The sequence below is a fragment of the Olea europaea genome, chromosome 23 (genome assembly GCF_002742605.1).
Source record: "Olea europaea var. sylvestris chromosome 23, O_europaea_v1, whole genome shotgun sequence".
Classification (NCBI taxonomy): Eukaryota; Viridiplantae; Streptophyta; class Magnoliopsida; order Lamiales; family Oleaceae; genus Olea; species Olea europaea.
The window spans coordinates 43,333-68,106 of NC_036259.1; the positions used below are offsets into that span (position 1 = coordinate 43,333).

Below are 24,774 nucleotides of genomic sequence, written 5' to 3' on the forward strand. Positions count from 1 at the left end.
GCCGATTCCTTCTTATTCAATCCCGATGCTTGTTTTCCAACAGCTGGATACTCATCCATACCTACCCCACACTTGTGACAACATAACAACTTCTTGGGACCCATTTCATACCCACTTCCCACTAGCCTAATCAATTTCTCCAACGCTTATTTCAATTCCTGGACATGGGCCATAATTTCAGCCTTATTCAAACAACAATCCTGACCTTCGTTTACACTGACATTGAGAACCATCTCCTTTTGTTGTTGCATCCGCTGGTCAGCATGCTTCGAGGTATGTAAGTTTGCTGTTATGTCTGCATAAGCCAATCTTTGTCGATTACGTTCATTCACCAGTCGACGTTTGGCCTTATCCCCAGCAACAAAAGAATCAACAACAATTTGAAATACCCGCGAGATTGATGCCCATCCTTCTCTATTCGCGCCTTCAGGCACCATCACAACTCTTTTCCTACGCCTATACCACGGCGTTTCGCACAATGCTGTGCCAAGAAGGTTCTTGATGACTCATTGAACCTAGAAATGAATTCCTCTTGCTTACTAGTCACCCTCAACTTGTCCACCATATTCACCATCCAAAGTGCACCGAACCTTCCCATGCTAATTGCATTCGATATCTTCGAGCCCCATTCGGTCAGTCTAACAACACCAAGATTGGTAACAGAAATTGCAAACTCCTTCGCCTCAACTCGAAAACGATGATTGAAGGCCACATCGAATTCATCCACAAACTTCCTTCCCTGATTGTGTGTGAACGGCATATTAGACGGCAAAACAGGCATCGTTACTGGACTGGGGACATTCTACCTGACATTCTGGTTCTCCGGCGCCGGCGCGTGACTGCCACGCGCTGCCAGACGCGCCGCTCCGGCGGCGCGTGCTCCTCCCCAACCTACCTCCGGCCTCAGAATCGCTTGCACTGCGCTCCGATCAGGCTCGTCTGCCTGAATGGTGGTTGGATTTGGTGTGATCTGGGTTTGCATCCCAGATTGGTGTGGCTTTATATGTGGCGTGGGGCCGTATGGGTTAGGGTTTCCGTCCGACGCGGTATTGCAGTCGTCGGTCAGAGGAATGGTCGGAGGTGGATCGGCGGTGGGTCGCTGGTCATGGGTTTGGGTTTTGGGTTTGGATATTAGGGAGGTCATGGAAGAGAGCACTCTGGTTTTTCAGTATGTTTAAATTATACAGTCTTCACCCAAAATAAATAAATAAATAAAAGGATGAAAAAGGAAATGGGAAAGAAAAAATCTAATGTGATGAGATTTTTGAAATAGGCTTGAGTTAACCCAGAGGGATAGCTCCGTGGTTAGGCTTTGGATTTGCTCTCCAACGATCACCAGTTTGAGTCTCTTCAAAGCCACTGAGGTAAATACCCAGCTGTAAACTTCAGGGCCTCGTGGGATTAGTCGAGGTGCGCGTAAGCTGGCCCGAACACCCACAGTTATAAAAAAAAGGAAGAAAGTAGGCTTGAATTTAAAGGGTGTAATAGGTTTTATATGAAACCAAGTAAATGGGGATTTCAGGGATTTTGTGGGAAGGATTGTAGGGTTTGAGAGAGGAGGTTTGTAGCCGCCACTGTCGAGGAAAAGTGAAGAAAATGCATCCGTTTACACAAAAAAAGATGATTTTTCGATTTTGGTTTGCGGTGGTGGCTGGCGATGGCCGGAAGTAGCATGTGGTGGTCGGCGACTTGTTTCTGCCTTTCTGGATTTTAGTTTTTCTTTTTCTTTTTTTTTTTTGGGGGGGGGGGGGGGAGCGAGAGAGAGAGAGGGTGGAGTGGGTGGTAGGTGAGATGTGTAAAAAGGTGATATTTTATTTTTATCTCTCCTCTCTTTATCTTTTGTTTTGTTTTATTTTATTTATGGATTTTTAATTATTTTATGTATATAATAGCAAATTCATCATTTTACCAATTTCAATTTGGTCAAAATTAATCAAAGTCCACTTTTATTAGTCAACTAACGATGAAATAGACGGTTTCCATCCATTTGGACCCCAAGTGCATAATTTTGAAAGATTAAGGGGCCTTCGCTGACATAAATTGAAGATTAGGGTAAAGTCTGCAAAAATTGAAAAGGCTTTGGACCGTTGCTGCAATTTTCCCTAAAATTAAAGAGGCAAATAACGCATTAACACAAAGTGGGAATAAAAGAAAAGTTATTTTCTTCATACATATGGAGTAGAGCATATAAAAGAGTTGACTATTATAGTGCATATATATAAGAGCTGACTATTAACCAACCACCTTGAATAACTATGAATCAAACATCAATAGCAGCTCTAGCCTCCAGGTTATTCTTTATTCATGCATATAATTTCCATCAGGAAATTTGAATTACAGATCATAGTTTTTCCTAGGAATAGATTCATGCCATTAATAGAAGCTCACAAAGATAATGATATGGGTGAACCAGCTAGACGATGTAAAAAGAATAAAGGCTTACATAGACGATGATATGGGCGAACTTGACAAAGCATCATTCTTCGGTCCTGTAACATTTGGCAATCCAGCAAGTTGCTTGGTTTTTTCTACTGCAGCATCCTTCTTAATTTCTTCAATACTCTTTCCGGAGAGAAACTAATATACCAAATAGATTTGAAAATGAAATCGGCAGCTTTAAATTTCACGAAGACATTTTAATGACCCAAAATGTGTAGTCTTGATAGTCTCTCTAAAGTTGGCCAATCAACATTAAAAATAAATGAATTATTGTCCAGTTTATGATGTGCTAGAATGACAATATAAATAAGAGGTTACATGCTAAGATTTTCACGAGTAGACTATAATGGTTTTTCAGCATCTACTCGCACTGAAGTTCATACTAACAAATACCCACGCAAACAAAAAGAAAAGAACAGAAAAATGGAGAAGCTAGAATTTATACGACACATTCTCAGACATCAAATTGCAGTTGGTTCAGTCATCAAATAGAAGAATTCAGTTTCGTCCATCATATCGTATAATTGATGTCCTAGCCATTTCGTCATCAGAGATTAAACAAAATCCAAGAGTCCTTTAAACTGTTTCATCCTCTTTAACCCATGCAAATGTTCTCACACATTTTCAACAAAGTCCTGCACCATGTTGGATCCATGGGAACTAATGCATCGATTATCCAATTGAATATGAAGAGGGAAATATCCTCTAAAAGGTCCTAGATAATTAAAATCGCAGAAATTTCAAAATCTATATAAAATTCATAAAGCAAAGCCAGATTATACAGAATCTATAATTCTCATTTGTGTCAATACGTGTTGTCTATGACTAAGGATGTAAATTTGGCTCGCCGGCTTGACGGACCGTGGCTCGGCCTGGTTAAGGCAGCTATGAAGCTGCCTATTGAGGCAGCTTTAAACCAATAGCTATGAGAGAGGGAAAAAAATCGAGCAGCTCGATAAGGCCTGAGTCGAAAGCTCGGATCGAATCTCGATTTTTTGGTTGAGCTTTTGCTTGGCTTGGCTCAGACCAACTTAAAAAGCCCGATCCTTGAGTTTCGATCATTGACACCCCTATCTTTGACCACTTGTTTTGACATAAGTCAATCTTTTGCCCTTTTTTTTTTTTGTGCATGTAATAAATTGTACGTTCATTCTATATGCTAATTTTTACATCTATAAAATGCAATTTGCCTTGTTTGGGTTCTTATTTTTCAGAATAATGCTATTTATCACAACTAGTGATCATCACCAATTTAGGTGGCAACATAGGTGTAAATAAATAATGGGTCCAACAAAATGTAGGGATTTCAAACCCATTTAATTGGACATATTTCTTATTTTCGTCTGGATTGGTGATGAACACTAGTGATGATAAATAGTATTATTTTGTTTTTCTTGGACTTCTGCTCATATATTCTTAAAAGTTTTTTTTTTTTTTTTATACAAATTTAAAGGGCAAATGTCAAATTTCTCACAACATAATAATAAAAACAAGATGGATTTGCAAAGAAGTAAGTTGTCAGTCAAATTTTTTAATTTTAAATTCAATGAACTATAGGCGAAATTTCTGTCTAAAATGATAAAATGAAAGAAAAAATCTACTTTATACCAAAGGAAAGCCATAATCTGTCAACAACGTTTAAAGCCGCCCCGATTACCAGCAGATAGAATTATGCTACAAGTATATTGAGTTTGACATTAAATTTTACATTGTGCCACGTGGCAACATTACAATGGACAGTTTTTGAAAAAAATACACTTTCCCACCAACTCCATTTTTGAAAACAATGGAGTGTCAAACTCCATGTCAAGCAAACAATGTACAAGAAGCCTTATTCATATAACATCACAAGTTTCAGGTAGTAAAGCTATCCAGTTTTCAAGCCCTCTATAGTCTTTCCTCTTAGCACCCAATTCTGGTCAGATTATAAACAATTTTATTTTGTTCTCTTCTATTACAAAATGTGAATTACACATTTACATGATCATTAACCTTTCTTCACCTCCATATAAACAAGCTTGCGTACATTATTATAATTCCCTATTTATTTAAACTTTAAATTAAAGCCCACCCTACTGCCTTGTAATAAAGAAAAAGGAAGACCATAAAAAGAAAGCATCAGCTCAAGATCCAGCACAACTTATCCTCTAAGACCTAGAAAACATTCCCGGCGAGTGATGGTTAAACTTAAAAGAGAAAGTGGAATGGATACGTACTTTGACTACATCACTCTCCAAGTAATCACTCTAATTAAAGCCCTGATGCATTCAAACTTCAAATAGTATAGAAGTATTTTTACTTTTGTTTTTACGTTGATCCTTTATTTACAAGTAAGTAAGAGAGAACAGAAAGGAAAATGGAGTAGGCTTGAGATGCAGTTAATTGAATATATCTTACTACTATGTGCCATCAGTTCTTCAACATTAGCAATCAAAAGTGAATAACAGCAATTTTCGACAGTTAGAAGCGCCAAAAAATACAGTGAAATTAGTCTTTGCAATTACTTCTTCAGAAACTCCTTGCAATTTTTGAAACTTAGAGTAGGATGCTAATACAACATGGACAAATTTGTGGATGGTTTTTGAAAAACAAATTACAAATATTTGGAGCTATACATACCTGCCGATATGGCCACCTCACAAGACCATTTTCGTAACATAGCTTCTTCAGGACACTAGGACAAACACCTGCAGAACGAAGGTCACAGCTGTTTCCTAAAGTCTATATAAACAATAACCAATAACAAATCTGGATAAGGAAAAGACAATTGCATGCTACTAGCAATCAGCAATACACAATAGTAAATTCCTAGAAAATCATAATAGGAATTTTCTAGCTGTGATGAATATGGTTATACTGGCATTTTTTAGCATATAAATTATCAATTCTAGCCCTATACCAGAAAGTCCATTAGAGGGCCACATCCTACGGCAGACAAGTGTCAGTATTATATTAACATTCCATCCATTGGAATGGGCAGAAAGATAATTCTATTTGTTTTGAGTTAAACTTGACGTACATGTTTAGAGCTCAATAAATTACTAAATTTATCTTATTTCCCCTGTATCCTTTCATTTGATTAAAAGCTTGTCTGGCATAGATTTTTCAAATGAAAAATGAATTTTTTTAATAATGTGTAGTTGAAAATGATTTTAGAAAAATTCGTGCCAAACAAACCTTAAAATGTTATTCTACGTAACAATTTCAAGTGCCACTATCAACAATTTCCATTCTGCCTCAATATTCAAACATAAATATTGAACAATAATAATCTCGAAAAATATGGACCTAATAAAAAAGCATGCTTAAAGATTCAAGCTTTCTTAAGAATTGCCACAGTATTGTGAGGCATTGCAACTCATTCAAGTATAAACTCGCCACATAGTTTTGCTCCAAATGCATTACTACTTTCCAATATTGGGTGTGGCTCATACTCTTTTATACCTAGATATAGGTATAGATTAGCTCGCTCACCGTCATCTTTGCTACTGTTTTCCCGTGAACCAATCTTAAGTTGATTGTATTCCACATTTTATATAGCTTTTTGGGTGCAATTAATCTTGGTGCCAGTTTGACAATCACTGCCTTATTTTTTTAGTTTGCTACAGGATCATTTACAACCAAAAATTCGAGCAATAAGATATTCTACACATATACCAAAAGCTTTTCGCTACTTTTTAACAGCACATTACCCTAAAAATCACTACTCAGAACTCTTTTTAATTTGAAAAATACATCAAAATTTAATTTTTTTCCCAGCGTCATCGAAAATAAAAATGATTACGGTTACACACAACAATTTTACACAGCCCCTTTAAATAAAAACGTGCATAATATGTGTGTTTGAGAGAGGGGGTGGTAACTTACCAAGGGAATCAGCAGCATCAGAGAGTGGAAGAGAGAAAAACTTAGAGGCTTCGTCGTATGAAGGAGATTTGGAGTCCGAAACTGAGTTGGGATTCGAGTTCGGGTGTGAGTTTGTTATCGGACTTCGGTTGGTATACAAGGCCGGGTTTGGGGTTTGCATAGTACCCATTAGCGGTGGCTACGGACTGAGATCGGTAGTGGTTTGACCTAAGCTGAATTTTGATTAATTAAAATAAATAAATTACTCAGCCCGTTTCGCCCCCACTAAATCTCATCAAATTAAATTAATTTTTTCTTCCCTATTTTCAATTGTACAATCTTTAATATTTAATATTACATGTAAATCAATAATTTTTCATTCTTTTACAACCATCGATTTTTCAAAAAAAAAATACATATATTATTTCTCCTATTATAATACAAATTAATGGGGGATCCGAGTTGCTAATATATTTCATAACATTGACGACACCCCTCGAATTTGTTAGCCAACGTTGTCAATAAAGTAATTAGCAGTGTAAAGGTAAAGATGGGGCATTATTTCCTATTTTTAAAATAAAATCAAAATTACAGTAAGGTAATGGGAGCAATTAAGTCACTAAATTTTTATTTTGTACCAATTAAGCCATTAAATTTAAGCAGATCAATCCTTTTGGGTTTCATTAACGTGCCTAGTTCGTGTGACTATCAAAAGTCGAAACTAACAAGATGCCAGTGTTATTAATTCGCTGACATAGATGGACATCGTATATTTTGTTAATTCAGATGGATATGTCAGCTTTGATGATCCAGATTATCCATTGAACTCTCAACCTAATCAATGTATACTGGGTGTTCCCCGACCAAACTTATATATGCAAATATGATCATTCTTCACCCATCTATAATCTATCGGTCTTGCTTTCTGTTTTACCTATCATATGTTATCGTGTGGAGTCTAAATGATAAACTTATCAATGTACAACTCAATTAAACTATTTTCATCTTTTCCATAGGAGTCTTGAGCCAAGAATAAGACCAAGTATTATCACTTGTGACAAATGGAGCACTCCTTCAAATAGTTATGCTAACTCTATCCAAAGGTCCTTTTGGGTTTCATTAACGTGCCTAGTTCGTGTGACTATCAAAAGTCGAAACTAACAAGATGCCAGTGTTATTAATTCGCTGACATAGATGGACATCGTATATTTTGTTAATTTAGATGGATATGTCAGCTTTGATGATCCAGATTATCCATTGAACTCTCAACCTAATCAATGTATACTGGGTGTTCCCCGACCAAACTTATATATGCAAATCATGATCATTCTTCACCCATCTATAATCTATCGGTCTTGCTTTCTGTTTTACCTATCATATGTTATCGTGTGGAGTCTAAATGATAAACTTATCAATGTACAATTCAATTAAACTATTTTCATCTTTTCCATAGGAATCTTGAGCCAAGAATAAGACCAAGTATTATCACTTGTGACAAATGGAGCACTCCTTCAAATAGTTATGCTAACTCTATCCAAAGTTGGTTGAATATTTCGAGACTCCAAAACTACCACCCTTGATTAATTAACTTATCTTGTGTCTATGTGCTCCACGATTCACAGAACAAACACCTCCGCAAATCCTCATATAAATAGGAAGGAAATCTAACTATTCAAGGGGCAAACAATTGATTATTGAATTTACAAAACTTCCTTAATATTCGTCCAACCAAGATATCTTATCGCTATTACTGTCACTTTTATCTTCCACTACTAACAATCTTTTCATCCAACCATTTCGACACAACACCCACCTTTCAAATCGATTGTAAACTCGGGCATCTACATCAACAAATTTCGATAGGCATGACACTAGAATCCAAATGGAGTGGCCTAATTGGTTTTAAATTAATGTTTATTGATTTGATTATTTCAAATTGAAGTTCAATAAATTGATTATAATTAGGAGGAAAGTTCAATAATCTCCACTATAATTAAGCATATTCAAAAGTTTAAACATATTACAAAAAAAACTATCACATCATCCTCAATGACTCATTGATAGTAAGATAGTCTAAGATCTATTTATTCAAGACAATTACATGAGTTAATTGTGTCAATGGTTACTGAACTTATGTCTACGTCTTTGACTGGTTACTGAAATTTAAAATGTCGAGTTTTTGTCACTAAACTTATGTTCATGTATTTGATTGCTCACTGGATTTAAACAATTGAGTTTTGGTTACTGAACTTTAAAAAATATTGTACACTATTTATCGTAAATTCGACATTTTTCAAAATTAAATATCTATTCTAGTGAATAATATACAACATTTTTCAAGTTCAGTGGCCAAAATTTGACATTTTACACTTCAGTGAGCAATCAAAGATATGGATCTAAATTAGTGACTAAAACTCGATATTTTAAACTTTAATGATCAATCAAAGATATTGACCTAAATTTAGTGACCATTGGAACAATTAATTCCAATTATATATGTAGCCCCCGTTTGATTCTCATTCTTATAAGAATGAGAATGAAAAATATAATCATTACGAGACCCATATAAGAGAGAGAAAGTCAAATATGGTAGCTTGTGTGATAGAACGGTCATCTTTTTGTAGACAAATAATGAAAAAAAACAGGGCCTAAAAATTTAAACCGATAATAAGCAATATTATGCCTTTGATGAAGGTGCAGTACGTTGCGTTTAACAAATTGTTTCTCAGCTAGGTACAAAATATTTGAGTGCATCCCACTCGTGTGAGTGCATGAATACTTTTTATGAATAAAAAATTTTGTACAACTAGCATATATCTTGTTGTTCACTTGTATTAGAAATACCACTGACTTTGCTTCCCTACGTAACCTTACCAACTTTATTAATGTTTCTTTGTTTACATACCTACAGTGTGATACATATTCTTTTGCAGATGGGATATTCCAGCTTTATTCTAAATGATGAATGATTCTACACATATAACTAACTTTATTAAGAATGAAAAATATGTGAAAGGTTTAATATATCAGAACGTGCCATATGTATCAACACAAAAATTATTTTTGCAATATGGATATTGAGTGAAATAAAATGAATAAAATTGATTTCGCTTGAGCACATGAAACGTACTGCCAATCCAAAGTAGTTCAATACTAAAGTTGAGACATATTTGGTGGTGAAGGGACTGGAATTTTAGAAAAGTAACTCGATGAACTTCAACCAGATAGCTTTACTGAGGTCAAATGATGTCGTTCAATTTTTTTTTTCCTAGACCTACCCACTGTACTTTGTGGTCCGGTTTCGTGCTCATGCTGCCACTATCTGCTCTTTGGCATAAGTTGTAGCTAGCCTCTAATTATCCAGTTTCTCTTGAACATCCTTTCATCACTAACAAATTTCTCAATTTTTACTCGTTTTGCTTGATTTTCTCTTTTGGGGGCTAAAAATTTAGGTGTATCATGAAATTTCTCACTCCAAACAAATATCAGTATCTCCCATTTTATCATCAATGATTCGTTCTAAGATTCAATAGTTCCTTTAAGATTGTCCAAAAGTTAACCAGTGTTTTCGAAAGTGCACGAGGCTTACGCCTTGATGCATTCATTAGGAGCCTTAGAACTTACCATTTGAGTATCGTTTGTCAAGGCTTACTTTTTATATTTTTACTTTATAAAGACTTGGCTGTTTCATACCTTGGGTTAACGAGGCTTTAATCTCCCATTTACACTTGAGTATTAAAAACCAAATTATGGAATGGGCTTCCTTGGCAATTGTGTAGTTGGACTTCTTGTTTATCTTCGCTTTTCTTTTGATAACTTTGAACTCAGTAACAATGTCAATTCCTATGTTAGCTGCTTACATCTGCTCATGTTTCCTCAGGAAAGTGATCCCATGTTAACTGACCGGGTTTGGGAGGCTTTAGTAAAACCTTTTGCAAGTCAAATGAAGTCTGTTTTCACTGCATCAAGCTTTGTCAAGGAGATATTCACTACAGGGTATCCAAAGCTATTGTCTACGATTGAGAACCTCCTTGAAAGGATTTCACGTGATACTGATGTCAAAGGAGTTCCACCAGCTCTTACTTTAGAAGGAAAGGAACAAATGATAGCTGCCATTGAAATTTTCCAGACAGCGTTTTTGGGGTTCTGCTTGAGTAGACTTTCTGATCTTGTTAATTCTGTATTTAACATGTCAAGCCGTGGAACTGTTCCCTCAAAAGAGCATATCTCAAGGATTATATCATGCATTCAGGAAGAAGTTGAAGCTGTGCAGCTGGATGCACGTTTGACTCTTCTTGTCTTACGTGAAATCAGCAATGTTTTGCTTTTGCTCGCAGAAAGAGCTGAATATCAGGGAGGTGCTCTTTAATTTCGCCTTGTAAATTCCTCCTATTTTACCCCTAGAAATCTGTTCCACCCACCTTTTTTGTGTTTGGGCAATTAACTATTCCGTATGTTCTTTTATTTCTATATCAATGGGAATGGTAAATTAAAAAGATAAGCAAACTAGTTGATTGACCTAGTCCAAACCTATTCATTTTATCTCCTGCTGCAAATACTACTTCGATGCCTTTGAAGAGAATGTTCAGTATGTTGGGTGGCCTTCATTAATCATCCTTACCAGCTTTCACAGCATCTCAAAAACTAATGTATAAAAAATTAACATGAAATTAGGAGTGTCAATATAGTTTTGTACCTATTTAGTGCTATGTGCCAGATGTTTTGGGTAGGTTTATTTCTTTTCAATAATTATGATTGTACACATGCGTTGTGCCAGTTGTGGTATCATCTTATTCGATAAGCCATATTTATCACTGATTAGCAGATACAGGAAAACCTTTAATTCCAAGACACAAGATAAGAGCCATTATCTTTCTTTGATTACAGATCAAGATGAATACTAAACCTATACAGCTAGTCACCGGATACTACAACCTATTCACATGAAAAGCCCTTTAGGAAACCCATCCAATTGTCTATTCAACTAGCACTGAGTTTATTTGTGAATCATGATGCTCATTACTTTTAGTTTACATAATGACTGGGAAATAACCTTCTTAAGCTGTCTCGTAAATAAATGAATTATCGTGGATTTGATTTGTAACCCCTCAATGGGTAACTTCTACTCTCTATTCAATCGTATGAGTACTTTTTTTGATGGCAGATATTACGAGTACTTTTTTTTATGGCAGATATCGACTGGGAAATAACCTTCTTAAGCTGTCTCGTAAATAAATGAATTATCGTGGATTTGATTTGTCACCCCTCAATGTATAACTTCTACTCTATTCAATCGTCCAAGTACTTTTTTGGATGGCAGATATCTACTGGCCCTGAAGCTCGCCAAATAAATGGTCCTGCTACTCCCTTGCAGATCAAGAACTTTACATTAAGTCAGCATCTGCAAGAGATCCACGCACGTGTAACCTCAATGATTTTAAGACTGCCGGTTGTTGCTTCAGATATTCTATCTCCTGCTCTTCGTACCCTATATGGTATTGCCTGTGATTCTGTGACACCCTTATTTCAAGCGATGCTCGATCATCTTGAGGCCTGCATTTTGCAAATTCATGATCAGAATTTTGGTACTCTCAGCATGGATGCTGCTATTGACTTTGACAACAATGCATCACCTTACATGGAAGAATTGCAGAAGAGCATTCTTCATTTTCGGACTGAATTTCTGTCCAGGCTTTTGCCTTCTTCTGGGGCTATATCCACTGGAGCAGAAACTATATGCACAAGGCTTGTAAGGAGCATGGCATCGCGGGTTTTAATATTTTTTATTAGGCACGCTTCACTTGTTAGACCTTTATCAGAATCGGGGAAGCTGAGAATGGCTAGGGACATGGCTGAACTTGAATTGGCAGTAGGCCAAAACTTGTTTCCTGTAGAACAGCTTGGAGCACCATATCAGGCCCTTTGAGCTTTTCGGCCTGTTATTTTCTTAGAAACATCTCAAATGGAAGACTCGCCACTTCTTCAAGATCTTCCACCAAGTGTCATACTTCACCATCTCTATTCACGTGGCCCTGAAGATTTGCAGTCACCACTGCAAAGGAACAAGCTTACTCCTGTCCAATATTCACTGTGGATGGATTCTCAAGGGGAAGATCAAATTTGGAAAGGCATCAAGTCAACTTTGGATGATTATGCTGCAAAGGTAAGGGCCAGAGGAGACAAGGAGTTCAGCCCGGTTTACTCTCTGATGCTGAAACTGGGGTCATCTTCAACAGGGAATGAATCATAACCTTTGTCAATTGACATTTAGTTCAAGCATAACAATTTGTCCATAAATCTCATCCTCCTCCAGATTTGCCTCCAAAATGTCACTGTAGGTGTTGGTACACAATCATCTTCTATACCTCATGTTATTGCTTGATTTTGTTTTGGGAATCATGTTCTTGGTTCTTCCACTTGTATGATATGATAGATAGTTCAAGTTTTCTTCAAAATCCATTCATTATTAAATCATGTATCTTAAGAGCCTGTTATTTTCCCAAATCTAGAGTCAGATATTGTCTTCCATATCATCGGCGCATTGCAATGGCAATCCAGTATTTGATATGTTGGACATATACAAATGGCAGATGGTATATTGCTGTTGTATGTATTATTGGACAAGAAGTGAACCATAATACTGATCAATTAGAACTTGTGTGATTTTCTTTATTTTTTTCTTGTTGGGCTTCTAGTTTTGTACTTCTGTTTGAAACTTGTAGAAACCTGACTGAAGGATACCAAGAGAATAACTCCTTGAGGTGATGCTATCCGAGATGGCTACCTAAAATTAAAGAATTGGTCAATCTTGCTTGCCATGCATATTTCCAAAACTTTTTGTTCTTTTACTGATCTTAAAATTCTTTTGTGCTCTCTCTGTCTCTCTGTCAAGAAGACAAACCAGAGAATGGTTAGTTGCGTGCCTTTGCTGTTAGTCTAGTCTTGTATAATAATTTTTAATTATTCGACCCCATGTCATTTTCTCCGACGGTCAACTTCATGAATTGACATGAACTCAAAAAATATGAAAAGAATACCAACATCCATGTAATTACAAATCTTAGCATCTAGCTGATAGTTTTCAGACATTCTACTCTCTCTCGCACACGTGAGAGAGAGAGAGAGAGGTTTCTTTTTTTTTTTTTTTGGTGTGTGTGTGTGTTTGGGGCACTATCTACATATGCAGAATAAACATAATTTTGTGCACATTTCTGTCTCGTGACTCAAGTTATATATTTCCACCCCCACCTCCATTTTCAACCTCCGAAACTTTCGAATCCTTCTCAATATAATTCTTCCAGTATTCTCCGAAGGAGGTGGCGTTGACAAATTCGAGGTTAAACTGAAGTCCCTATCTAGTTCTCCAGACAACATGAGGAAGAAACCTAAGTCCACTCAAGTTCCCAACTTATTACCTAAGAAGAATAAGAAACAAATCACCAGTACTTTATTAAAGATTTTGCGGCCCAAAGTTTATATTATAGACTCTTCAAATTTCAAGACACTTGTTCAACAACTGACTGGTAATGGAAATTTTACACTACTCCTCTCATCTCCATCTCCTTCTATATCACAACCTGTAAATATCATTCAAGATCATGCATATCAAGAAAACGGTTGGGATTTGTCGGTCGATTCATCGTGTTTAAGCACTCCATTAGAAAGCTCCCCAGATTTACCAATGCCAGAAACGTTGGATTGTGTGATGGAGAATTCATTGGATATAGAGTCATTGTTGTTGGAGATGGATCCAGTTTCTTATAATTATGATGCATGCTATGCCATGATTTGGCCAGAGGCTTGTGCTTATGATTATAATTTCTCTGGCTTCATATGATTATATATGTATTTATGTAAACATTTGGTTCAAGAATCATTAGCCAAGGTTTATGTTGTGCATAGTTATATGAATATAGTACATATTGAACTATTTATGTACATATTTTATATGAGGTACAGTTGAGTGTGTAGATATCGTGTGTGTCATGTGCATAATACCAATTCAAGAAACCCAACTAATCACTTCCTTATGTTCCAATCGTTAGCGCAAAAAATCATTGTTTAAAAGAAGTGTATTTTCCTTTATCTCATTTTTGTATGCTTTTAAATGATGTTCCTATTGAAGAAACGTAATCTACAAGGATGAAGTCAACAAATTATGACTGCAATAGAAAAACCTTTTGAGGTGAGAAATTCATTATCAACTGAATAGTATTTTAAAAAAAAGGGCCAAAAAAGACTCCATGGCCCAATGGATAAGGCGCTGGTCTACGGAACCAGAGATTCTGGGTTCGATCCCCAGTGGAGTCGTCTATTATAATATTTATTTTTCCCCTACTTTAAACGCTTTTTTTGCCCGCTCCCATTTCCAGAAACACAACATAGACACAAAAGATTGGCAGGGCTTCTCATGAAGGGATGCAATAATGCAGAAAGTTAGAGACAAACACGTAAGAACTGAATTACATTTTGTTATTGACCCGTATTTTCTGTTTTTTGCTTATACAAGGACTTAAGTTGCCTACTGATCAACTTGCTATTACAGAGAGCCATTCGCAACTCCAAATCGTCCGACCACCATTGCTCCAAACCATGCGCCTCGACGAACTTCTGTTTTTCTTTCGATGACACAAAAAGTTTTGCACCAAACTGTGTATTTGTCGGTTTTACATTTTCCTTATCAGCAACACTATTGCCTTCTGATGATTCTTCCGAATTAGTATAGTCGCAACAAATGTAGTCGCTATTATTTACGTACAAATGAGGTATCCATTGCTTTGATCCCAGTGTGATAGATTTCATCACCACCTTGTCATTGGTCGACTGAGTTTCAATTCTCGAAGGAAGCATTGACTTGAACCTCTTCCAAACAACATCAGCTTTTTCCCCGATGTTTCTTAAACTCATAGCTAGTGAAACCGAGGGTGGATTGAACAAATGTGCCTCGACATATATTCCTTGTTGGGCTAATGTTTTCCCAACTTGGAGAGCAAAACCAGCCCCTAAAGAATGTCCTGCAATACATACATCGCTGCTTCCATACTTGTCAGCAATCAATTTCAATGCCTTGAAAGCGCAACTAAATCTCACTGATCCCTTCAAACTTTCCCAAGCCAGGAAACGGAGATCATCCTCAATATCGCGTCTAATTGTGGGGCCTTTAAGAAGCGTCCCTCGAAGTGCTAAAACAGCTCTTGGCGCGCCATTAGGTCGAAGCAGTACAAAGTCAGCCAAAGCTGCAACCCGATCCCATTCGAGTATTGCACCGAATATTGATCCATCTCTTTCATCAATAAGGGTTTCAGAGAGTTTGTACTTAAAAGGTACCCACCATTTAGGAGCAAGAGTATTCTCGTCTCCTCTTCTGTTTTCTTGTCTGTCAAGTTCGAGCAAGTAAACTGCTTGTATAAAACATGCAATTACTGTCCTTTTATAATTACCATCCTTCCTGTAAATGCAATTTACTCAATTCATGTCTGTATTTCCAATAAAAACTACAAAACATCAAGCTATAATTATAAATCGTACGTTTAATATTTATTTGCAAATGCAAAGAGCAGTTCTTTAACAAAAAATTTACAGGAGATGCATAAATTTAACTAGAGAAAACATAACATTTCCCAACACATAAAGAAACAGTTTTCAGAATGTACTTGAGATATTCAGCTTCATAGAAAAATTATACCATCAGGATTTGTTTTGACGAGATAAGAAAATAAGTTCCAAGCAAACAGCAACCATGTACATCAATATAAGTTTGTATACGAGCCAATTTCAAAACTTATCTCTGATGTGATCCACCAATAATATAGATTTGTATTCCTATTTGATTACACACATCACCCTCATTCTTTTGCAGATCGTCAACTATAATTAAATTTAATGATGAACACTGAATGTGTCTCACTAACTAGAACAAAAATCTTGCCATTCTATTCTAAGGTTGGATTAAAACTAAGCACACAAAAAGATCTTGGTCATTTACATAAATTCAACGAAAACCCTCATCTTAAATCAAGATAAAATCAAAAATTAGTAGAAATATATAACGACAAAGCAAATAATCGCATAAGTTGCGCATATATATAATACAAACAGAGACACATTAGAGGAGAAAATGAGAAAAACGGGGTGATGGGCACTGACCAACTGGAGTTGATGAGGTCTTTCCAACTAGGAGAAGAAACATTTCGAGGTCCAGACACATGGAATGCATAAGGATGATGATGATCTTCAGATTCCAACTCTGTTTTTTCCTTTAGATTTTGATTTCGGTTTTGTTCTTCGTCTTCTTTGATTTCCATCGCCTGCAAGACTCCATTATTCAACTCCTTTGCGCCCCTCTTTCCCATTTCTCTCTTTACACGGACAACACTCAACTCCAAACTGCAGAAGGAGAGAGAGAGAGAGAGAGAGAGAGAGAGAGAGAGAGAGAGGGCCTTGAAATGAATGGAAAATGGGGGAGGCTGAATTCATATTATGCCAACGGATTCTAAGAATTTATTAGAATTTAATGATAATATCTGACTTTTTTGAAAATATCTGCCTTTTGTTTTCTTTATATTAAATGGAGAGTAACTCTAACGGTCACATTTTGATTCAGATCAAGTCTCTGTTCTCCAAAATTAGCCGTACGTTGTTGGGTTAATTTTTTATCTGGGCTATTTACATATTTAGCAAAGGCTGAGAACCTCCACTATAATTTTCCTTCTTAAAACTAATAATTCATTTTCTAATAAAGTGATTTGCACCAGGAAGATACTGGACCCATAAAAAATATATGTGGACGATCTAATTTCTTTAACTTAGATTTAAATTGAGGTGTCCGTTTATCGAATTATTAGCAAGTGAAATTGAAACTCAGAAGCTTCCAACTATAGAACTAGAAAAATTCAAGAACACCAAAATTATCCCATGGCCCTGAATTTTGGCACTGCTTCTCTACACCTAGAAGCTCATTCACTGAAAGTTGGAAATAAAAAACATCCCTTTAAGCTCTATGAAACTTTTACTCCATCTCCGTCTTCTTTGAAAGCAGCTGCTTTGTCTGAAGGAACTGAGAGTAGAGTCACAGAGGAAGAATCCTCTACTTCTGGTATATTGGCATTTCTTGATATTGTTTAAATCTTTTTTCTTTTTTCTTTTGGGAAGGAAATGTTGCATAAATTTGAAAGGAACCATATTCATAAAATCCTTTCATAAAATCATAAATTCCATGTTGAAATCAAAGAGACAACAAAAAAGTGCGGAAACATACCTTGATCCATGAATCTTACTGCTTTAATTGGGTTTTGATCTTTCAATTGATACGTGATTCTTGATCCATGAATCTTACTGCTTTAATTGGATTTTGATCTTCCAATTGATACGTGATTCTCTTTCCTTTTGGTTTTCTTCAAAGTCTCTATTGATGGGGATGCAGAGATATTTTCCAAAGAAAATCACGTTCAAATTGGGGACCATAACCACTTTTAAAATAACTGCTATTGGCAGTTATTAACTTTAAGTTATTTCAAATCGGCCCCTCATCAATTCAAAATAACACCTTCTGGTCTCTACACTTTAATCCCATAAAATTTAATACCCATTAGTCCAAAATTAAATCCAATGGATCACTTTATCGACTATATTTACTTTAAAATAGCACCACACATTCTAATAAATGTACATGTGTGGCCCCAAAGTTGGAATTTTTTCCAACAATCTCCCACTGGGCCAAACATGTTACATTATAAATGTGCACAGACTTATGAGCTCAAAACTGTGCTATAGTTATTAAAGGTAATTCCAAACAATCTCGTCCATTAGTTACATCGATGTAGGATCAAAGCGATTTTCGTCACATTTAGCGTGACTAAATCCATCAATGGTCACGTACACCCATACAACCAAATGACATAGATCAATTATGGGAGTGTAGCATGGAAATTACATGTTATGTGATCCGAACATGTCTATTTCCAACTGGTCCAACCTTATTTCTTAAGTGAGATCAGTACTGAACATAATAACAGAGTGGAATGAACTGAATACTTTATTTCTGTACAGAAAATATCCAAATACATAAATGTGTTCAAAGAACTAAACATATTTATTGGCGATGACTTTACAATTGGGAAGTAAAAACAGAATGCTTCCAAGGGGCGCAAACACACGAGTTACTGTAAAAGAAGTGTTTAAATCTAAACTAGGAAATTGAAAGTTACATATTCTCTGTTTGAGAGTGTTTGATTCGGGAGTTCCTTTGCTCTATGCATTTTCTTCCTTTCATACTCCCTGGGTGATTTCTTCGTGATCAACCGCTTAAGAAACTGTTTGATCACTCTATTACTGCCCACTTTCCTTGTAGTGGCCAACTTGTCATGGAACTGTCTTCTCTAACTGTTGTCACTACTTTTGTCGTTCAACCGTCTTTAATTGAATTCCTTGAATCGTGGAACGTGATAGGACTGCCCAATAACTGCTTCATTAACTGTACTTTTGGGTAACCATAACTTCTTATGTTTGCTAAGATGTTGGGCGACTTGAATATTTGGACGAGAGCGGAGTCACAGCTCTGGGCGACTGCATGGCAATTCATTCGCTCAAATCTTGGGCGACTTGCAAGCTTGGGTGATGGTGTTACCGCGTTCATGGGCCTCCCTATTTGGGCCTTCATTCTGAATTGTTTGATTGGGTTTCGTTCTTTGGGCTATTTGATTTGGGGATCCTCCAATTGGGCTTCATTCCTTGGGCCGTTCGATTTGGACTGAATTTTTATGTGTCAACAATTACCTTCCAATATAGCAGAATTAATACCAATTAGTAAGTTTTGCTGTATTCACTTTGTGTTTCCAGCAACATTCGAAATTTTCAAGAATTTCAATCATTGTTTTCTTCCATAGTTTGAAAAGGTGCGACGTTTTGCAAACCCTTATAACCCCCCAAATACGCTATTTCACTGCACCATTAAATCACCCCTCACTTTTTTCGCGCTTCTCTATCACAATTTTACTGTTCATCTTTTTGTTTCCCTACTACGTAACTCTGAAAAACTCCATTTCTTCCCTAATGGCTACTTCACAATCTCAATCTGGCGACTCCTTTAGTTTTGAAGACTTTCAGAAACTCCATAATCGTCCATACATAACTTCGAACTTCTCGCACCTGCTAATGTCGAACTCAATGAGTTCTACCTAGGTCCTTTCTTCAACAATGCAGAGGGAGTCGAACAAGCGGCGGTGGGCCAGCTATTTTCTTGTACTCAAGGCCCTTCATTTCTAAACTCTCTGCCGCTGGGGCCACTTTGTGAAAGAGGTATTCGCAATTGGCCTAAATCTGATGTAGTTTTCCGTAGGTGGCATGCTCGCCTTATAGACCATGGTCCTACTAAGGTACTTTTTGATAATGCTAGGATTTCTAATTTGTTAGAAATCTCTCTTCAACCCCCTACTTTTGATTCAGCACATTTTTCGATCGCTTTAAGTTTTTGTACTTCTGAGTATAATACATTTGTTTTCCCTCTTGGCCCCATGTCTATTACTTTAAGGGATGTTGGGGCCCTAGTGAATCTGCCACCTTTGGGCGATATTATTTTTCCTGGTATCTTGGTTTCTGGTGGTGCCCCAAAGTTTGGTAAAAACCTCACCAAGTCTTATTCAAGCCTGCAAACCCTTCATAACCACTCGAGCGCTGAGCCTTCCCATACTGAGCGAGTGGCCATTCTTCTGGTTTGGTTTTGTAAATATGTTTTGTGTGTGTCAAGCATAAAGCCCTCCCTGAGCTATTTACCCATAGCGCACGAATTGGGGCGTGGTAGGCCTTTGAATTTATGTTCTTTCTTTTTGACTGCCCTCTATAGAGGCATGACTTCTCTTCAATCTCAATTGAAGAATGGTGCATCTCCTACTGGCAGTGGACCTCTTTGGTTCACTTAAATGTGGTTGAGATCCTATTTTCTATCGCTTGGTGCTCCATCATTTTCTCGTCCTTCTGCTAGCTACTATGGGCTAGCCATTGAGCCCCTGGCTCCTGTAAATATGTCTAGAAGGGACTTTTTTCATTCTTTTATTCTTTGGATTCAATCCCTTTCTTCTTTCCTTTTCCTCCCTTTTTAACTCCAGACTATGTGCATCCTCCCTCCACTATAGACAGCGCGAGCACCTCTCTGCTCATTTGGATCCAATTTTTAATTGGGAGGGAGTTATTTCATGATATTTTGACTAGGACCAATGCCAAGGCTGGGGTAGAAATATATGCTCCCCAATTTTTTGCTCGCCAACTTGGTTTCTGCCAAATCTGGCATGTTCTTCCTTGCTATTCAAGGAACTTGATAGACCGCTTTCATATCATTAATAAAGCGGAGGCAGAGGCTATAAATGCTCGCAATCTTCTTTTGACGAGCCATTTTTCATTAGCCCCCTTCAATTCTAGCCGTGCCATCCATCCCCTTTTTGAACAACTCCGACCGTCAATGAAGCGCAGATTGTTTGCGACTGATATCAATCGTGCTTTTCATTCACTGGACCAGCTAAACATTTCTTCCCCTCCTCCTGTTTTAGTCGCCCCTTTGTCCATCCGGAGTCCTTCTCCTCCTCGTCGTGCTAAACAGTCTGCTCATCCATCTTCTTCTCTCCCTGCCAAGCCTACTGCAGCCAAAAGTGCCCCTAGCCGCAAAAGACAGCATCTCCCATTCTGGAGGAGGATGATGATGATGATGATGATAATACCCCTCTTATCATCAGGTGAAAGGTAATTAAATTGGTTTACTCACAAGCATACTTTTCCATACTTGGAACTTTTCTGTGTGCTGATGATTTATTTGGACTTCTCAGAAAAGTTCAGCCTCTCCTTTGAAGGCCTTGGTGTCAGCAGCTCCTGCTCCATCATCCTCTACTGAGGCTGCTTCATCCAAACCAGCTGATGAAGGGACTACGTTTAAAAAGATATCTTCAATCCCAGAATCCTCATCACAACCAATGGATGAGCCACCTTCTTCACAGGGCGTCGACCACCCAAACATCGAAGCAGAAGGTAATTCAGTTTTTTGATTCTTTACCTTTGCTTGTGCTATTGGTTTTCGATTTGTTGCTTTTGAGTTCTGCAGATGCTCCTATGAGTCTGCCCATTGTGGCAACATCTTCTCGCTTAGATAAGGGGAAGGCCTCACGAATGGTGGAGCCACAGGTGGCAGACTTGGCTGGGGATATGCCATCTTTCAAGATTATTGATGAGGTAATTTTTGCTTCACTTTTACTTCTATCTTGTTTGTTGTAGTGAGAATCTTCAATATTGGCAATTTTCTTTGCAGGATGCTGATAAGATTGTGTGTTCCATCCAAAACTTGTTCGCTTCCTAGGGGCAAGTCAAGACATCTCGCCCTGCTCCAGCTGGTTGTCCTGCTACTTCTTCAGAGGAAGATATGAAGTTTCTCAAGCAGTCGATATTTGAGTACGTGTCCTTCATGGATATGGACATTGGTAAGGCTAGTGCTGCCAGATATAAGGATAAGCTTGAGCATTTGAATGCGAAGTTGGAACAAGCACTGACTCTTCCGTCGCTCAATCTTTCTGCTGATTTTAAAGTGACGTTGAAAGTTATCCATTCCGAGGTCCTCTCCTTGCTGGCCAAGAATGTTGAACTGAAGGTCAAAAGTACTCAATATCTTCGCGCCGTATCTGAAAAAGAGTCTTTGCTTCTGGAGATCAACAAAGCTGATGACGAGTTGAAAGAAATCTCTTCCGAAGTCATGATTGAAGACTCTTTGATGGCTAGTTTGGCTGCTCAGATGAAGGAATTTCAAGCCAAAATGGACGACTGCAAGGCGAGAATGGCTGCTAAAAAGCATAATGCCTCCCAAGGAATTGAGCAAACTAAGTCTTTGGTCGAACAGTACAAGAAATTGGAAGTTGATGATGATGTTGTGGCCGAATTGAACATCCACTACAACAGATTTTGCTTTTTACGGCATGCATTGCATGCCTTAAAAATTACTTTACGGCATACAGTCGCATGCCGTATAAAGTCATGTCGTAAATATGCATATCTTTTTACGGCATGCATTGCATGCCGCAAAAAATAAGAAGCACGCCGTTAATAAACTATTTACGACATTCTTTGCATGCCATAAATGCTTAACCTTTTACGGCATGACTCTGCATGCCGTAAAAAAGAAACTATTTTTTAAGGCAAACATTTTTGTATGTCGTAAATGGTCGTCTCATTTTGTTTACGACATGCACTAGCATGCCGTAAAAATAACGAAATGACTTTCACATTTTATATGCTATAAAGATTCATTTCTTTGTAAATATCTATTTTTTGATAACCATTAAACCCATAATAATTAAAGAACATAATTCCCAATATAAACACATATATAATAACTTCTCCCATAATTTTAGAAAATAAAACCAATACAAATGTCGAGTTAATTTAGAAATGAACTAAGAACATCAGTAGCCTACTCAAAATAGTTGATATCAACATCCAAAAGTATGAACTACTACTCCAAAAACAAGTAATCAAAATAGTACAAAATAATTGATTCACATCGATTTTGATTAATTTGATCAACAATTTTGTTATCCCAAAAATAATCAACTCCCTGCACATCACAAAAATAAATGAGGGTATAGTTAATATATTAAAGTAAATACGCAAATGAAAAATGATATAAAAGAACAAGTAAAGCATACATTTATTGTGCTTATAGCTAATCCATTTTGATGAACCTGATTGGTCATGCAATTGTACTTCCTAATACATCTTCAAGAAGAAATAGCTCCCGTGTGGGACGATACAAGGTAACATTGTCAATCACTTCATTAACCCAAACTCTCCAACATTTATCGCCAAGAGGTACATGATGCACTAAATCACAAGGATTTTTTTATGCGATTTCACCATTTGCAACTACATCAGCTTTCCCGAACCAACATAACAATTTGCATTTTTTACTCTGAAGGCTATCTAAACCATTCGAGCTTCTATCACTATGCTGTAAAATTCATATGAAAGTGCAATTTGTTAATTTGAATATAGAAAAGAATATGAAATATAGAATATCATTTAGTAACGATAGTTTCGCACTTACATTTTCTTGTTCAACACTTTTACTCTTCTGTTGAAACAAAGCTTTTAATTCTTTAATTTCGTCTCTTAACTCTTGTACTTGAGTTTGCAAGTTCTGACTATGTACCAAAGCATTCAACTTTGAAGGAGTTGCACCGAAGCCAAGCCCTCTTACCCATCCTCGACGTTCTGGACCAAGTGTTCTTGCAACACCATCATCCTTGGGAAAATGTTTACTTGGAGAGGTAACTGTTTCTGAACAAGCTTTTATTTTTTTCTGATATTGAGAAATACATTAATGGTTTAAAGTAATGCAAATATAAACTGATAAATAACCAAAAAAGAAATTCAAAAACCTATATCGTTACCAATGTTTCCCCAACTGATTCATTAATCGATCCACCATTTTTTCGCATATGTCCTCGAATATAAATATCATCTCTCTTAATGGAATCAGGGTCTTCACTTTCAATACGCTGCGATTTGTTTTAACCAAGAAGTATATATGTTAGTTTGTACATATTTACAGATTTTCTAACAAATTTAACTTATAATGTAACATAAATTTTACCATTTCACCTTCTAAGCGAGCAAAGCCTTTTCTACTCGTTGTGTGCAGCATAGTTTGACTAGCTCACATCTTTTTGAATCTATCATTCTTTTCTTGCAAAATCAAACAATTATAGTACAAGCAAAACATTATGGCACATTTAGTATATAAAAGCAATGGAACGTACCTTATATGGTTGAGAATTGCGTTCTTTAACAAATGCTTGTCATTCTTCCATTGAGTCAACGTTATCTGGCTTGAGGAGAGCAGCAGCTCGTTTCATGCCAATTGTTCTTCCTTTGTCGCTGATTGTTTTCAGCACATTAGATCGATGATCTCTCCAACTCTTTCCTAATTTCCTCATAATGTACTTTCTATGACAAATGTCAATATCAAACCTTTGCTGCATCAAAATATGTAAGATTAATAATAATTTAATTTAATCTATATATGATGTGAAGTTTATATCACCTGCACAAGCTCCCATATATCATCAAGAAAACTTTCGCTGAAATCTTTCCAATTTTTCTTTGTAATAGGTATAGGTTCCCTAGCTGTGGTTCCAAGGAATGATGATAACTTATTTGACTCTTTACAAATTGGTTGCCCTCTTTCATTAAATTCTACAGTTAACTTTGCACATTTTCCCTTGTTGAGATAGTTCAGCTTTGCTCGACCCCTTCCTTTCTTTCCTTTTTCAGAAGTATTGACGCTATTAGGCAAGACTTCTGCATCATGTCGCACGGAATTAGAACCTCTCTCTGATATTCTTATGCCTTCATTTCCTTCTCTTGTGGCAGCAACAACTAAAGCTTTTTTAGCTCGTTTTGATTTGTTGTATCCTTGATTAGATGACTGCATTGCACAAATAAGAAAAACACATTTTT

General features: G+C 36.8%; 4 protein-coding genes and 1 non-coding gene across 5 annotated transcripts; 3 read left to right on the forward strand and 2 right to left on the reverse strand.

Moving 5' to 3' along the window:
* Nucleotides 1-2,412: 2,412 nt before the first annotated feature.
* Nucleotides 2,413-6,564, reverse strand: LOC111372037 (protein NLP3-like). Its single transcript, XM_022994186.1, has 3 exons — nucleotides 6,307-6,564; nucleotides 5,059-5,126; nucleotides 2,413-2,577 (listed from the first exon to the last, which is right to left on the reverse strand). The coding sequence occupies exons 1-3, from the start codon at nucleotides 6,473-6,475 to the stop codon at nucleotides 2,440-2,442; spliced, it is 375 nt and encodes a 124-aa protein (XP_022849954.1). The 5' UTR covers nucleotides 6,476-6,564; the 3' UTR covers nucleotides 2,413-2,439.
* A 2,986-nt stretch (nucleotides 6,565-9,550) lies between these two features.
* Nucleotides 9,551-10,669, forward strand: LOC111372038. The gene has a single exon (XM_022994187.1). It carries the CDS (start codon nucleotides 10,040-10,042, stop codon nucleotides 10,652-10,654), a length of 615 nt encoding a protein of 204 aa, XP_022849955.1. The 5' UTR covers nucleotides 9,551-10,039; the 3' UTR covers nucleotides 10,655-10,669.
* Nucleotides 10,670-10,709: 40 nt separating this feature from the next.
* LOC111372039 (conserved oligomeric Golgi complex subunit 5-like) lies at nucleotides 10,710-12,917 on the forward strand. Its single transcript, XM_022994188.1, has one exon. The coding sequence runs from the start codon at nucleotides 11,555-11,557 to the stop codon at nucleotides 12,209-12,211; it is 657 nt and encodes a 218-aa protein (XP_022849956.1). The 5' UTR covers nucleotides 10,710-11,554; the 3' UTR covers nucleotides 12,212-12,917.
* Nucleotides 12,918-14,522: 1,605 nt separating this feature from the next.
* Nucleotides 14,523-14,595, forward strand: TRNAR-ACG. Its single transcript has one exon. It is a non-coding gene; the product is annotated as a tRNA-Arg (tRNA).
* A 74-nt stretch (nucleotides 14,596-14,669) lies between these two features.
* Nucleotides 14,670-16,805, reverse strand: LOC111372040 (GDSL esterase/lipase At4g10955-like). The gene is made up of 2 exons (XM_022994189.1): nucleotides 16,432-16,805; nucleotides 14,670-15,733 (listed from the first exon to the last, which is right to left on the reverse strand). Exons 1-2 carry the CDS (start codon nucleotides 16,635-16,637, stop codon nucleotides 14,758-14,760), a joined length of 1,182 nt encoding a protein of 393 aa, XP_022849957.1. The 5' UTR covers nucleotides 16,638-16,805; the 3' UTR covers nucleotides 14,670-14,757.
* Between the last annotated feature and the right edge of the window lie 7,969 nt (nucleotides 16,806-24,774).